Raw genomic sequence first — 14,238 nt, 5'->3', positions numbered from 1 at the left:
CAAAATATCGCTACTCGATGTGCTCAGGAACATACGACTTAGCAGAGAGCCCAGTTCTCCTCCAAAATGTTTTTTCTACAGGAAACACGAATATAATTAGCACGGACTCCCCTGTGAACGCCCACCAACCTTCGTGGGGATGCGGGGTGTTAGCATCGAGATAGGCAAAAACTTGCAAAAAAAAAAAAAAAGGACAGTTAAATGTGCGGCAGATGCTGAATTTGGAGGGAGGCACAACGCAGTCAGGGGGAGGGGGCGTGGCCCTCCGCCCCGCCCCCTGCTCACTCCGCGCGCGCGAGTTCCCTCCCGCCCGGTCCAGGGCTGCGACCCTGGCCCAGGGGTGGAGCCGGTGGCGAGGGACGGGTTTCCAGCAACGGCAGCAGCTCTCAAACCTCTAGTCTCCGAGGGGCCGTGACGCGCCGCCCCTCTCAATCCCCACAAGTCCGGGCCCCTCACCCCTCGGGTCACAGACTTCCCGGGTCGGAGCTGCGCCGCGAGAGGGAGCCTCTCCTAGCGAGAGAGCAACAACTGGGTGGGTACCTGAGCCGAAATGAATCCTTCATACACGGTTTTCGCCCGGTTCTGGGGCAGAAACAGCGGGAACTGGCGCAACAGGCTCGCTTCCGTCTCCGCCATGGCTACCGGTCGGTGGAGCCGCAAGCGGGCTATCGGCGGGCCGGGCTCGCACATGCGCAATCCCGCCTGCGCCTGGGACGCGGGAGACTGCAACCCGCGCATTGGCGGGAAAAAGCCTCGAGGATTCCGCGCGCGGCAATGAAGGTCTAGGGCCAGTCGGGCCACGCGGGATCAGGCCCAGCCAAACTAAATGCGGCTCGCGGGAGGCATCCTTGGCCCCAACAGGAGGTGGGCGGGAAGATAGTTCTCACGTTCACAGATTTGACTAAACAAGATCATTCTAGCCTTGATTGTCCCAAGAATTGGGTTTTTTTTGTTTTTTGTTTTTTTGTGAGGAAGATCAGCCCTGAGCTAACATTGATGCCAATCCTCCTCCTTTTGCTGAGTAAGATTGGCACAGGGCTAACATCCATGCCCAACTTCCTCTACTTTATATGGGACTCCCCCACAGCATGGCTTGACAAAGGGTGCCTCTGTGAGCACCCAGCATCTGAACCTGCGACCGGGAGCTGCAGCGGAGCACACGCAGTTAAACACTGTGCCCTGGGACCAGCCCTCCCAAGAATTGTTTTGATGATTTTGTTTGATTTTGTTGAAAGGACTGCTATAATTTTGCAGTTGCATTTCTTCCAGCATAAGATGGTTTTTACAGTCTGGGTGTTAGAGTACTTCTTTTACCCTGAACCTGCCTCACCTCGCCTTCATTGCTGTAATCAATTTCCTGTTGGCCTACTCTATAGGGTCTCTTGTATGCCCTCAGCAAACAGAATAATGTATTGTTCTGTGTGTAATAATATTATTATATAAGTGTTATAATCCATTCAATATATTATATACAATATAATACAGTTCTATGGCTTATCAGATATTATTGTATTTGAGAGACATATATATATATCTATCTCCAGACTCAAGTCAGCACCAGACCCAGTTCTGGTGCACTGCGCTCACAAATATCTAAGGCAAAACCTGAGGAAAGATTGCTGATTGACGTAATGAAGCAAAGTTAATTTTTCTTTGAAAACCCTCTTTATACATTTTTTAGATCAGAAATGGTAATTATCCATTCCCTTTTACTAAAGGTTGATTAAATAAGGAACTTATTAATATTTGCCACATGATTATTTGATATTTGATATTGTGAGGAAAGAGAGCCTAAGAACATTTTGCCCAACGGGTTCCTCAGGAACTAAAGGTTTTCCGTGAAAGCAATCTTAAAGAGATATCACACTCCAATGCCTTGGTTACGTGGATTAGAGAAAAGAAGTCCAGAAAAGGAAAGTAAATTCCTCAAAGTGTTAGCTCTGTGTGTCTATGTGTGCGTGTACATGCATATATAAATATAGAGAGAGACCAAACTAATACAGTTCTGGGGACACCTAACTTGGCCAGCCTCAAAACCTACAATTCCCTATCCTAATTTACTACGCTGAGCTGTTGCTTAACAGTCTAAATGTTGTTGGCTTCCAGTTATCACATCTTCAAAAAAGCTGTTCCAGACTTAGAAGCTTCTGGAAACCTGAAATAGTAGTTAAGTCTTCCATGAACAGATATGGACCCCTGTCTGGACAAGGCATCTTCATCACACTTACCTCTCCTACCACTGATATACTGAACCATGTAGCTAGTAGCTAAAGATAATCGGCTCCTTGCCTCTGAATCCTCATAACTAACTTATTAGACTTAGAGATTTTCACAAAATTTATTGCTAGATATCATCTTAGTCCTTAAGGAAAATATATCCAAGTCGTTGTTCATGGTACTTGAATTTGCAAATGAGCATTCTCTATTGATAAAGTCTGTAATCTAAGAAATCCAGCCACCGGAGAACAGATGAGATACCATATAAGGACTTTTTAATTCAGTGATTCAACCATTATCCTTGGGTATGCAAGACTGAGTGATGGATACTCACTACCACCATTGACTCATATATGGTGTGCTGGGACCATTGTTTACAATGGTCTAAGACAGCCCAGTCTAAGATAGCCACCCTCTAATCCGCAGAGAATACTCAATATATTTAGAGATCAAAAAACAAAGGAACTATTACCACTATCAGCATTATTTCAATTTTGGAATCACTCTAATAAACTGCATGTATATCCTCACTGAAGTTCAAGCTCTTCAAGGCATCCTAGCCATGACTTCTTTTATATACTCTGTCATGAAAACTAGTAGTATTTAAATGCTAATTCCTGAGGGAGAACTGTATGTTCTAACATGGAAAAAAATCTCAAAACATTTTGATGAATGAAAAACTCAAGTTCCAGAGTGGTATGTTTACTATTATACCATTTATATTTAAATAAATAAATAAACACAGTATATTACTAGCAGTGGTTACTTTTGGGGCGTGAGATAGGGGATAAGAAACGGGAGTAATGGCCTAAAGAGACTATTCCCTTATCTGTTATGTTTTAATATTTTTTTAAAGGAGAATTATTAGTCTTAAATTATTTAACTAAAATTTACAATACACCATTCCAATTAGCATCCATCTCTATTTTATTGCCTAAATTTTCAGCTTTGTCCCAGGTGTTTCTTCTCCCAGTTCCCATCAATAATGGAAGAAGATAGGATGGCAGCCATTAACATTAATGAGATGAATAAGGGAGAGATTGCTTGAGTCTACTGAGAGATGTAGGCAGAACCTTGGGAAATGCAAAATAAAGGAAGAGTGGAGAAGAATAGCCATTCAAAAGAGTCTTCTAAAAGACTGTAAAAGCAGAATAATAATATCCTATTATCTATGACACTGTGTCATAGAAAGGACAGGAGGGCAAATATTCAAGATTAAGGCATGGTCAGCAGTGTGGAATGCTACATAAACGTTGAAAAAGTTGAGAATTACAGGGAGGGCTTTGAATTTGATTGTTGCAAAAATATCGATTAACTTTAAAGAGCAGTTTGCTCTTGCCTGTTTTTCTATCCAAACATGAAAAAGCAGTTCATGAATGGTGATGTAGTGAATAATTTTGGCATTACTTTTAAGTTTTTAAGCCTTGAGAAGAACATGTTCATGATAAATAAACTATAAAGACTTAGTTATGTGACCAGAGTTTGGTAGGTGATGTATGGAGGAGATATCCTAGCTACTATAACCCATTCAGACTCCCTAGGAGCAAACTCCCATGTTAGGTGAGTTTTACCAATAATGAACTGACATCTACAACAGGTCCAGAATAATAATTTCTACCCCAATCCAGGCAATAAACTCGAGGAGCAATGACACCCACAACTCAACTGCAGGCGAACAAAGGATCGTAGTCAGCTAAAAGAGTTAATGGGTTACAGGGGTGGACTGGAATCAGGAGAATATTTATGAGGTCATCGTCTAAACAGAAGATAAAGAGGTAAATGGGTTGATCAAAAGTCTCTGAAGACTCCTGAATCCCTGTAAAATAGGAGAATCCAGGTCATTAGACAACCCTCCTCTCTAGCAAAGCACAAAAAGACCCTCTTCCTGGGAAACATCATCCCCACACCAAAGTCACTATAGAGAGATTGTCAACTCATATTTTTTGATGAGCAGCTGGAAGAAATGTCCTCCCATAGCTAACACCTAAAAAAGATTACAACTCAGGTAATAAGTGTTGCGGCTGAGGCTGGGATAATAGACGAGAACTATTTACAGGGGGTGCATAATTAGGAAGGCCACAACAGTAGAGATTGTGGGGAGCAAGAGAAAAAATATTTAGGGTTAGGAAAGAATAGTTGTTAAGAGGAGGGTGAAGGATACAGAAAGAAAAATTGAAGGGAAAAATGACTGTTTATTTTGAAATTTTGCCTGTGGCTAGTCAACTCCATTTACCCAAAGATACCAAAAGGAAAGCAAGAGAAAAGTGTACCACCCAAAGAGGAAAGAAGATGCACAAAGCCTCACTTTTATTCTGGAAAACTGAGCTGATAAATAAAAGGGGATGAGAGGGAACAGTTGTAATCTTACCAGTTCTCATTTATGGGTTTCTGATACTGCTTTCAACCATCAAAATCATGTTAAGCTTTTTTTTTTTTTTTTGAGGAAGATTGGCCCTGCACTAACATCTGTTACCAATCTTCCTCTTTTTTTCCTCCCCAAAGCCCCAGTACATAGTTGTGTATCATAGTTGTAGAGTTGTAGCTCTTCTATATGGGACGCCACCTCAGCATGGCATGATGAGCTGTGAGTGGGTGGGCACCCAGGATCCAACCGGCAAGCCCCGGGCTGCCAAAGCAGAACGCATGAACTTAACCTCTACACCACTGGGCCGGCCCCTGTGTTAAACTATTTTAATACGCAGGGGCCAGACTGTATCCTCAACTAGGGGTTCTCAAAGTATGGTCCTTGGGCCACCAGCATCAGCATCACCTGGGAACATGTCACCCCAGACCTATTGAATCTCTTTAATTCTGGGAGACAAGCTCAGCAATCTGTTTTAACAAGCATATGTTAACAAATTTGTGTTTTAACAAGGGATTCTGATGCAAGCTGAAGTTTGAAAATCATTACCCTAGACTTAGTAAATCTATATTTTCACATCTAATTCTATTGTGCAGTCAGTTGAAAGTCATTGCACTCACAGAGGTTTTACAGTTCCGAGCTCAGAGTTAGCTGGCCACATAGTTAAGACTTAAAAGATATTCGCTAAAGGAATAAACGTAGTTTATTAGTGTTAAATCATTGTTTGAAAGAATTTCTTAATATGAAGATCATTTTAATTATAAAGAGAGAAGCATTTTTTTTTAAAAAAGCTGAAAGATCAATCCCAGTTAGGGTCTGATATTAGGGAGCTGAAATTTCACAGCTTTTCTCTCATGATCCCAAGATCACTGCTGGAGCTCTAACCATCACTAGATGGAAAGGCAATGATAACTTTCCCAGAGGTGCTTTTGAACAAGTCTTATGTCACATGGGCCATCCTATATGCAAAGAGTCTGAGAAATGCAGTTTTTCAGCTAAATACATTGCCTAGAATTCTGTTAGTAAAAATAAAGGACAGAATGGTTGAGGTGGGCCACTTTCCATTTCTGCAACACTATGAAATCCTCCCCCGCAACAACAAAAAAGATTTAAACTTTATTCGCATAGCATTATTAATGAAATGCATACGTTATACGACAAATTTTCAAACTAAAGATCCATTATAAATACGTGTACTTTCAAAGATACGATAGTATGTTTTCCTATATTTTCTATTTTTTCAAGATGATTTTTCCTTTCAAAGGAGTACTAAAATCAATTTATACTTTTTTGAGTAACTGAAGTACACATCATCTATGAAAGTATTAAGGATTTAGAAATCAGATGAATACATAACGTTATAAGAAGCAATAAAGAACCAATTTTAAATTTTGGAAACTTATGTGTGATCCATACAGTAATGAAATGTGCTATGAATAGAATAAGGAAGCCATGAAATTACAAGTATATTTTCCATCCTAAAATGTCCTTTATTGCTGTGAAAAATAAATAAGATATGATTGTGGTTTATGCCGTTCCCTTAAAGAATCCTTTGTTGATAGGGATAGGATTTGCTAAAATAGCAATTTGGTTTCTACTTAATGTTGCTTGTTTCTATCTATAGACAAAATAGAGCAAGTAAAGTAACATGAATTATCTGTAATGTGAAAATAGCTGATTTTACAAAATTTTAAGAAATAAATAAATTAACAAAAATAAATTAAAATTCACTCTAAAATTCAGAAGTGATTTTATATATATGTAATCATTTCAAAATAACAAAAACATTTCAAGTATCTTTATCAAGAAATTAGTAACACTTTTTATTCTTCAAAATCTTAATTTTATAAAGTCAATGTTAGCAAGTCTATGGGGAAACAGATATAAGCATACATTGCTGATAGTTATGTGTAATTTGTAAAATGTTTCTAAAAAGCAATCTATTTATATACAGCCAGAACCATAAAAATTAATTTTTTTGAGCAAGTACTACTTATGGGTGTCTATCCCAAGAAAATAATCCAAAATGTTTACAGAAATAGCAGACAACCTAATGTCCAATAAGTTGGAAATAGTCAAGTTATAGAACATGATAGAATGTCTAGAAGCCATTGAAATTACATATATATGTATGTATGCATACAACATTGGTACGTAAAAAGTGTATATGAAATCCTGATATGTGAAAAGAGCAAAACAATGTCAAGAGAAAGAGAAGGAACTTAGATAATTAGTTGATATTTTAAAGGTAAAGAATCTTTCATTTTTCTATGTAAAGCAAGTTACTTAACAGTACCATGAATTTTTTTTAAATATGACATTAGCAAACATTTTTATAAATGTAGATGCTGTCAAACTTAAAATCATCTATTGAATTGGAGGAAGCACAGTATAATGAAAAGAGAGTCGAGAAACTGCAGTTCAAATGCCTGACTTTGTAAAAATCACGTAGTCATCTCCAAGGTCCTTTGCAATTCTGAAAATGGATTTGTAAGAAATGAATGGGTTCAACAACAACTACAGTTAAATATGGATTGTCTGAATAATAAATCAGAAAAAACCTTACTTTGAAAATCTCATTCACATTGTCAGTTACTCTGCCTAATGAGAATGCATTTATGAAATCTAAAATGGAATGCTAACACTGGATATTTTTACTATTTTGTCAACAATTAACAAGATAGTTTTCTACACTTTTAGTTGGACAATAAACGCCCTCAGGAAATAATATAGGAAAGTTATGAACCAATTATTGCAGCAGGAGATGAAGTTCATGTTCAGTATGGAGTGAGCAGCTACAAAGACTTGTAGCAAAACATCTTTACATAAGGTTTTACTATTTTGTTTGATGAATTAAGAATTCCCCAAATCCTTAAGATGCTCATGTTCAATTTATGGACCAAAATCTTACAAATCCAGGTATATATAATCTCCCTATAGAAGGGGGAATGAAATATTGTCATTTCAAAATTCAAGGTAATTTTATATACACATATATATGGTTGTTTCAAAACAACAAAAAAAAATTTGTTACTATAGAAAATTAGCAGGACTTTTAAAAAATTCTTCAAAATTTTAAGTATATAAAATTGTTTTTTGTAAAATAGTCATATTCTTCAAATAGTCCATCTAAGGAGGATTCATTTTAATCTCATTTTCCTTTATAGCCTAAAAAAGGTACAAAGGAAAAGACGTTGTGAAAGGAAAAAGGCTTAAAGCAAAAGATATCACATGTCAAGGTTGACTGGTCAAAAGTTTATAGCTAGGACTCCATATGAAAACCTGACTGACAAAGGTAAAAGATGAAATCATACAAGTTTGTAGGACTCTTTAGAATATTGATATTTATTCACTAGACATATATTAATATAAAAATATATAATATATTTATATTTTTATACTATTATGTTTCATATAAATTGTAATAGTGTGAAAGTTATTTTCTATATTTAAAATCTGTTCAATTTTCTGAAAAAGAGCATCTCACCCTACCTTACTGTGCATGATTCGGTAGAAGTCACAACCTAAATTATACTCTCTTCCTCAATTGTCCTGAGCCTCTGAAAAACAGATGTAAATTCAGAAGAATATGAAAATAGAGTAGCTTCACTGAATGAGTAAACAGGTTTCTCCAACAAAGGTAAAGCCCCCCAGGCAATCTGTTCCCTCAAAACCGTCTGAACTATGCTTTATTTAATTTTCAATAACCAAATTTTATTCAAATACCACTTTATATACTGTAGAGAATATATGGAGCTAAAATCCAGAGTTTTTAGGACATTCTAAATGAAGCAATACCCATGTCAGATGTGACTGTGGATGATAATAGATAAGGATGAATCTGGGGAGAGGGGTGGTGTAGAGTCAGAGGCCACAGAGAACAACGGACTTCTTCACAAGGAGTAGAATCAAAACCAAATCAAGAAACATTTTCTGCTGCCAGGGCAGGGGCTTCTTACAGTTCCTACCCTGCTGGATTCCCTAACCTCTATGAACGCAGTAACTGCTCTGTATCTTCTACTATTCCCTTTGCCAAATGGGTGAGCTTATTGTATTTATCCTGTCCCTGTTCCACCATTGTATTTTGCGGGGGTGGGGGGATGGGGTGGTGGCTGTGACCAGAGGAATCTAAATCCAGATTCTAATAGAGAGCATGTGTACCACTGGGAGATCCTGAAATTTGAGATGAATGCAGTGACAGATGAAATGTTGGGTTGTCCACTTTGGGAAGAGGGTATGCTTTATGTGTGAGAATAGGAAGGATACTTGGTGATCAGAAGAGTAAACTACAGTGGAGACTATTATGTGCTCACCAAATCCATCTCCTCTTTCTCCTGGGCCCGTAACTAAACTACATTTCCAGCCTCTCTTATAGTCTGATGTGGCCAAGAGACTGAGTTGTAGCCAATGGCATGTGGGTGGCTCATAATAACATTCTATGTGTGATTACACTTTCTCTTTTCCTGTCCACTGGCTTGAATCAAAGGATTCTGAAGCCCTCAGAAATGATGGAAGCATTAGGTAGAAAGAAGCTGTGTCTGAAATGTCTTCCAATTGATATATGGGAGAAATAAAGTTTCATATTTTATATGGAGGCACTGAAATTGTGGGGTTCATTTGTTACCCCAGTATGTAGCATGCATTACTCTAATACAGAGGGTATCAAATTGCTATGGCATTTAGATTCCATTTGAACGTTTAAAAGAGTAACAACTTTATTGTAAAAAGTCAAATATTGACAATCTGCCAAAATTATATCCTTTGGAACTATTTAAACTTATAAAGAAGAATTTTGGATGTCAACAGAAATATGTGCAATTAAAAAATTTAATCTGGTGAATATGTGAGTAAAACTGTTTAAAGACCACTGCTCTGAGGCTCCTGTATTATTCTTTAATTTATTTCTATGATAAAACTCAGGTGATATTATGCAGATTAAGAATCCACACTCAAACACATTCAACGAATTCAAAACAACATCCCTGGATAAACAACTATAAATCATTTTATCTATTTATCAAAGTTTTTTTTTTTCTGCTGAACTTCTGTTTGAAAACATTTCATTAGTCTCTTTTTACTTAGGAGTAATAAAATTAAATATCTTTAAGAATATCTGGTGCTATAGATTAGTAACAAATCCATGCTAAACTTCAGTAACATTTTATTGTGCATAGGTTTATTCTTACCTTTTTTTTGGTTCTTATTTCTAAGGTCAATTCTGAACATTTAAAAATCTCAGAAGGAAGAAAAAAGTCATTAAAATGTGAAAAACTTTTCAAGAGTTAAGTTTTTAAGCTTTGGGGGAAAAATGTATTTTAGACTGACTTTTTAAATCTTTCAAATAGCAGTTACAATGGATGATTCCAATGAACCAAAATGTCAGCATACTTGCATTGCTTAATAAATCTGGAAAAAGACTTTTGTGTCAAAAGTAAATTAATTTCTCCCATGAAATAATCAAACAATTTCCAGTGTGCCTCAAATGTGTTTGGTTCATTATCAAAATATTTTGAAACCTGCATTGTTTTGCTGATCTAATGTTTTTAAAGGAGACTATTTTGCAGATGTGTACAAAGCTTTAACATCAAAGCAACTTAATGACAGTAAAATACAAATATATACCTGATGTAATCAATAATTCCTCTGTCCCAAATCTTCCTAATGAGCTTAATCCATGAAAGGAAATCTTTTTCAGCAACTAAAATGATCTAATGGTTACGTTTAGATATTTTGACTATTTATTCCTGATTACCAAAAGCTTTATCTATTACGAAAGTGTCAATTATGGACATACCTAAAGTTTGCTTTGTTGTTGAGTCAAAGAGAAAAGTGTGTTTTTTCCCAATTAAATAAAAGAGGCAAACCCAACACAATTGGCCTGATTTATCCAAATTGGCAATCTTTTGGTAGAATTTACCCACTGACTACCAACCCCCCATTTAACGCTATCACTGTCAGGGATGATGTGCTGTGCTGCCCAAATTCCTCTGCAGGACTGACATCTCCCCACCTGCTGAGAAGGTTGCCATTGACAGCTCTCAGCTGTCAGCCCTTCTGTGAATTGCCCCCGATGAAAAGTGAGCTGACTGGGCTACAGGGTTCGCAGGGCCACACTTATGTAATGATTGCTAATGCAGGGTATAAAGGTCTCTCCCTCTCCCCGCAGTGAGGGTTATCTCAGCTTCAGAGCTCCTGTGTAATCAGCTGAAGCCTTGTGCCTGAATTACAGTCCCACTTCTCCCTCCACCCAATCCTGCTTGCTTCCATTCCCCCACAGGTGTTGATCCCCAGAGAACTCCCGAATAAACTTCCTCCTAATAAACTTTCCCTCTCAGAGTCTGCTTCATGGGCAACCCAACCTGTGACAATCATCAATTAATATTTGAATAAATATATGTGCACAATAGCTGCTACTATTGTCTAAGACTAATAATTTAATAAGGGGGATTACTTTCATTTGCATATTTTTCAAAATCCATTCATGTTTGTTATGTCAATTGAGCTTTCCAATTATTCTGTGAAATGGCTGGGACAAGGATTACTATCTACATTTTACAGTTTTGTAGACTGAGGCTTGGATACAAATGGCTTCTCCATTCCAGGTAGAAATTATTATTCATGTTTTCTTCTAGTTTGCTTCATTGCCTATTACACTATTTCTCTTGTTGTTCTGCCATGGAGTCGATTCCAACTCCTAGCAACACTGTGTACAGCAGAGTGGAGCTCTGCCTGGTCTTTTCACACCATCCTCTCACCTTCTGGTGCTATCTCAGACAATGCTCCATTGCTATTCGTAGGCTTTTCATGGCCAACTTTTTCAGAAGTGGGTAGCCAGGTCCTTCTTCCTAGTTTGTCTTAATCTGGAAGCTCCGCTGCAACCTGTCCACGTGGGTGACCCCGCTGGTGTTTGAAATACTGGTGGCATAGCTTTCAGCATCACAGCAATATGCAGCCCATGACAACCCACGGACTGGTGGTGTGCTTTACTGACTGGGAAATGACCTGGGCCAGGCTATGGTGGTGAGAGCACCAAGGCTTAACCACTGGACCACCAGGGCTGGCAACCACTTCTCTAAAAGATTCTTATTCACAATTGCTCCATCTCAGAAGTTTTTACTATATTCCCCAACTCAAGAATATGTAGTAACTTCCTAGTTATCCTGGTAGTATGAAATTCAACACCATAACCATATTCAGATTTTTTCAAAATCTTATCCCCAAAGCCCATTGCCCACACATACATTATATTGCCTTCTTTCCTTTTGTACTTTCAACATATGTTTATTAAGCACCTGCTATAAATGAGATATTTCCTGAGAACTCACTATGTGCTAGGCCCTATAGTAAGTCCTTGTCACACATTATCTCACTGAATCCCTGTGACAACTCTATGATGTTAGTTCTGTCATTTCCACTATATAGGCGAGGAAACTGAGGCTTAGGGAGATTAAATGACTTTGCCAAGGCCACAAAACTAGTACGTCACAATACCGGGACTCCAACTCAGGTTGACCTAATTCCAAAATCCATAGTCTTCACTTCTGTATTAGACCTTAAGGACAGATGAAGAAGATTGAGAGATGAATGAGACATGGATCCCACTCTCAATGATTTACTGTCTTGTATGAGAAGACACTATAAGATTTAATTATATTTTTCTAACAGCTTTGCTGAGATATAATTCATATATAACTCACACATTTAAATTGTGCAATTCCATACTCATTAGCAGTTACTCTTCATTTCCCCCACCCCCCAACCCCAATCCTAGGCAACCACAAATCTACTTTCTGTCTCTATATATTTGCCTATTCTGGACATTTCATATAAATGGAATCATACAATATGTGGTCTTTGGTGATGGGTTCTTTTACTTAACCTAATGTTTTCAAGGTTTATCCATATTGTGGCATCTATCAGTACTTCAGTTATGGCTGAATATTATTCCATTGCATGAAGATGCCACATTTTGTTTATTTACCCAATCATCAGTTGATGAACACTTGGGTTGTTTCTACTTTGTGGCTATTAAGAATAATGCTACTATGAACATTCATGTATAGTATTTTATGTGGATGTATGTTTTCATTTCTCTTGGGTATACGCCCAAGTGGCATTGCTGAATCATCTGGTAACTCTCGAGAATTGCTAGCCTGTTTTCCAAAATGCTGCACCATTTTACATCCTCACCAGCAGTGCATGAGAGTTCCAATTTCTGCATATTCTCCCCAACATTTGTTATTATATACCTATTTGATTATAGTCATCTTAGCGGATGTGAAATGGTAGCTCATTGTGGTTTCTTTGCATTTCCCCAATGGTTAATGAGCATCTTTTCATGTGCTTATTGGCTATTTGTATATCTTTTTTCATCTTATTGTTCCCAGCATTGGACTCCACACTACTAGCAAGCTAGAGTGAAGGTGATTAGGGACCCCAGTATTCTGGGCCATGCTGTGCCTAGGGTACAACCTCCATCCTATGAGTGGGGGCTGGATGGAAGAAAGGAGTTTATGACTTCTTAGCTACACTAGCCTCAGCAACTTGGAGCTAGAGTGGGTGAGAAATGCTGGTGCCCCTCCCCTCCCAGTGAGATATTATATCCTTAGACTGTGAGCTGAGGAGAAAAGGAGCCCATCTTCCTGGCAACACTCATCCAAAATGGAGCTTCCATCTTGCTGAGCTGGGAAGTTAGGACAGAGAGAGCAAGCAGGTCATGGCTCAAGGGACACACTGTTCTTACCAAGATTTAGTAGATTTTCTTGAATAATTATTTCTTCCTTTGCTGTACAGTTGTCCCCACTTATTCACCAGGGATATGTTCCAAGACCCCCAGCGGATGCCTGGAACCATGGATGGTTCCAAACTCTATATACACTATGTTTTTTCCTATACATACATACCTATGATAAAGTTTAATTTATAAATTAAGCACAGTAAGAGATTAACAACAATAACCAATAATAAAATAAAGCAATTATAACAATATGCTGTAAGAAAAATTACCATAGATCTTAGCAACCCCAGCATATTATTTTTTTCTTTCCTTATTAAGTCAAGAACTTTCACCTTTTCACTTAAAGGAAGCACTTTATGGCTTCTCTTTGGCATATCCGAATTGCCAGCATCACTACTCTTGCACTTTAGGGCCATTATTAAGTAAAATAAGGGTTACTTGAACACAAACACTATGATACCTCGACAGTTGATCTGATAACTGAGACAGCTACCAAATGACTAACAAGCAGGTAGCATACACAGCATGGAGACGCTGGACAAAGGAGTGATTCACGTCTCAGGCAGGACAGAGCAGGACAGCATGAGATTTCAAAATGCTACTCAAAACAGAGTGCAATTTAAAACTTATGAATTGTTTACTTCTGGAATTTTCTATTTAATATTTTCAGACCGTGATTGACCACTGGTAACCAAAACCGTGGATAAGGTGGGACTATTGTATTCTCTTAAGACAATTTCCAGAGACATTCATTTTTTAAATTTCACCAGTTGTGACTGTTTACTGGGAAGTGGTGTCCACACGTCCTCCTGCCTCCTTTCCAGAAATGGAACTCTCACTTGATTACATTTTTAATGGAAGTAGTTAAGGGGGAGGAGGGTCTTAGGAGTCAAACAGAATAGATTTAAGTCCAGACTCAAAA

The 14,238-nt window shown here is 38.0% G+C and overlaps 1 protein-coding gene across 4 annotated transcripts in view; it reads right to left on the bottom strand.

Annotated features, from left to right (window-relative positions):
* FANCL (FA complementation group L) overlaps window positions 1–703 on the bottom strand; it is a 101,418-nt gene extending 100,715 nt beyond the window's left edge. For 3 of the 4 annotated variants that reach the window (XM_087436723.1, XM_004435663.3, XM_087436722.1), the window contains exon 1: window positions 541–703. In XM_087436723.1, the coding sequence (XP_087292849.1) occupies window positions 541–690 (150 nt within the window). In that variant the 5' untranslated portion in view covers window positions 691–703. The remainder of the gene's footprint in view (window positions 1–540) is intronic. The other variant, XM_087436725.1, reaches the window with a different exon arrangement.
* Between the last annotated feature and the right edge of the window lie 13,535 nt (window positions 704–14,238).

This window comes from Ceratotherium simum, chromosome 11, assembly GCF_057802395.1.
Source record: "Ceratotherium simum simum isolate JZ-2026a chromosome 11, ASM5780239v1, whole genome shotgun sequence".
Taxonomy (NCBI): Eukaryota; Metazoa; Chordata; class Mammalia; order Perissodactyla; family Rhinocerotidae; genus Ceratotherium; species Ceratotherium simum.
Note: the sequence above shows the minus strand (reverse complement) of the source record. Positions and strands in the feature narration are given on the sequence as shown.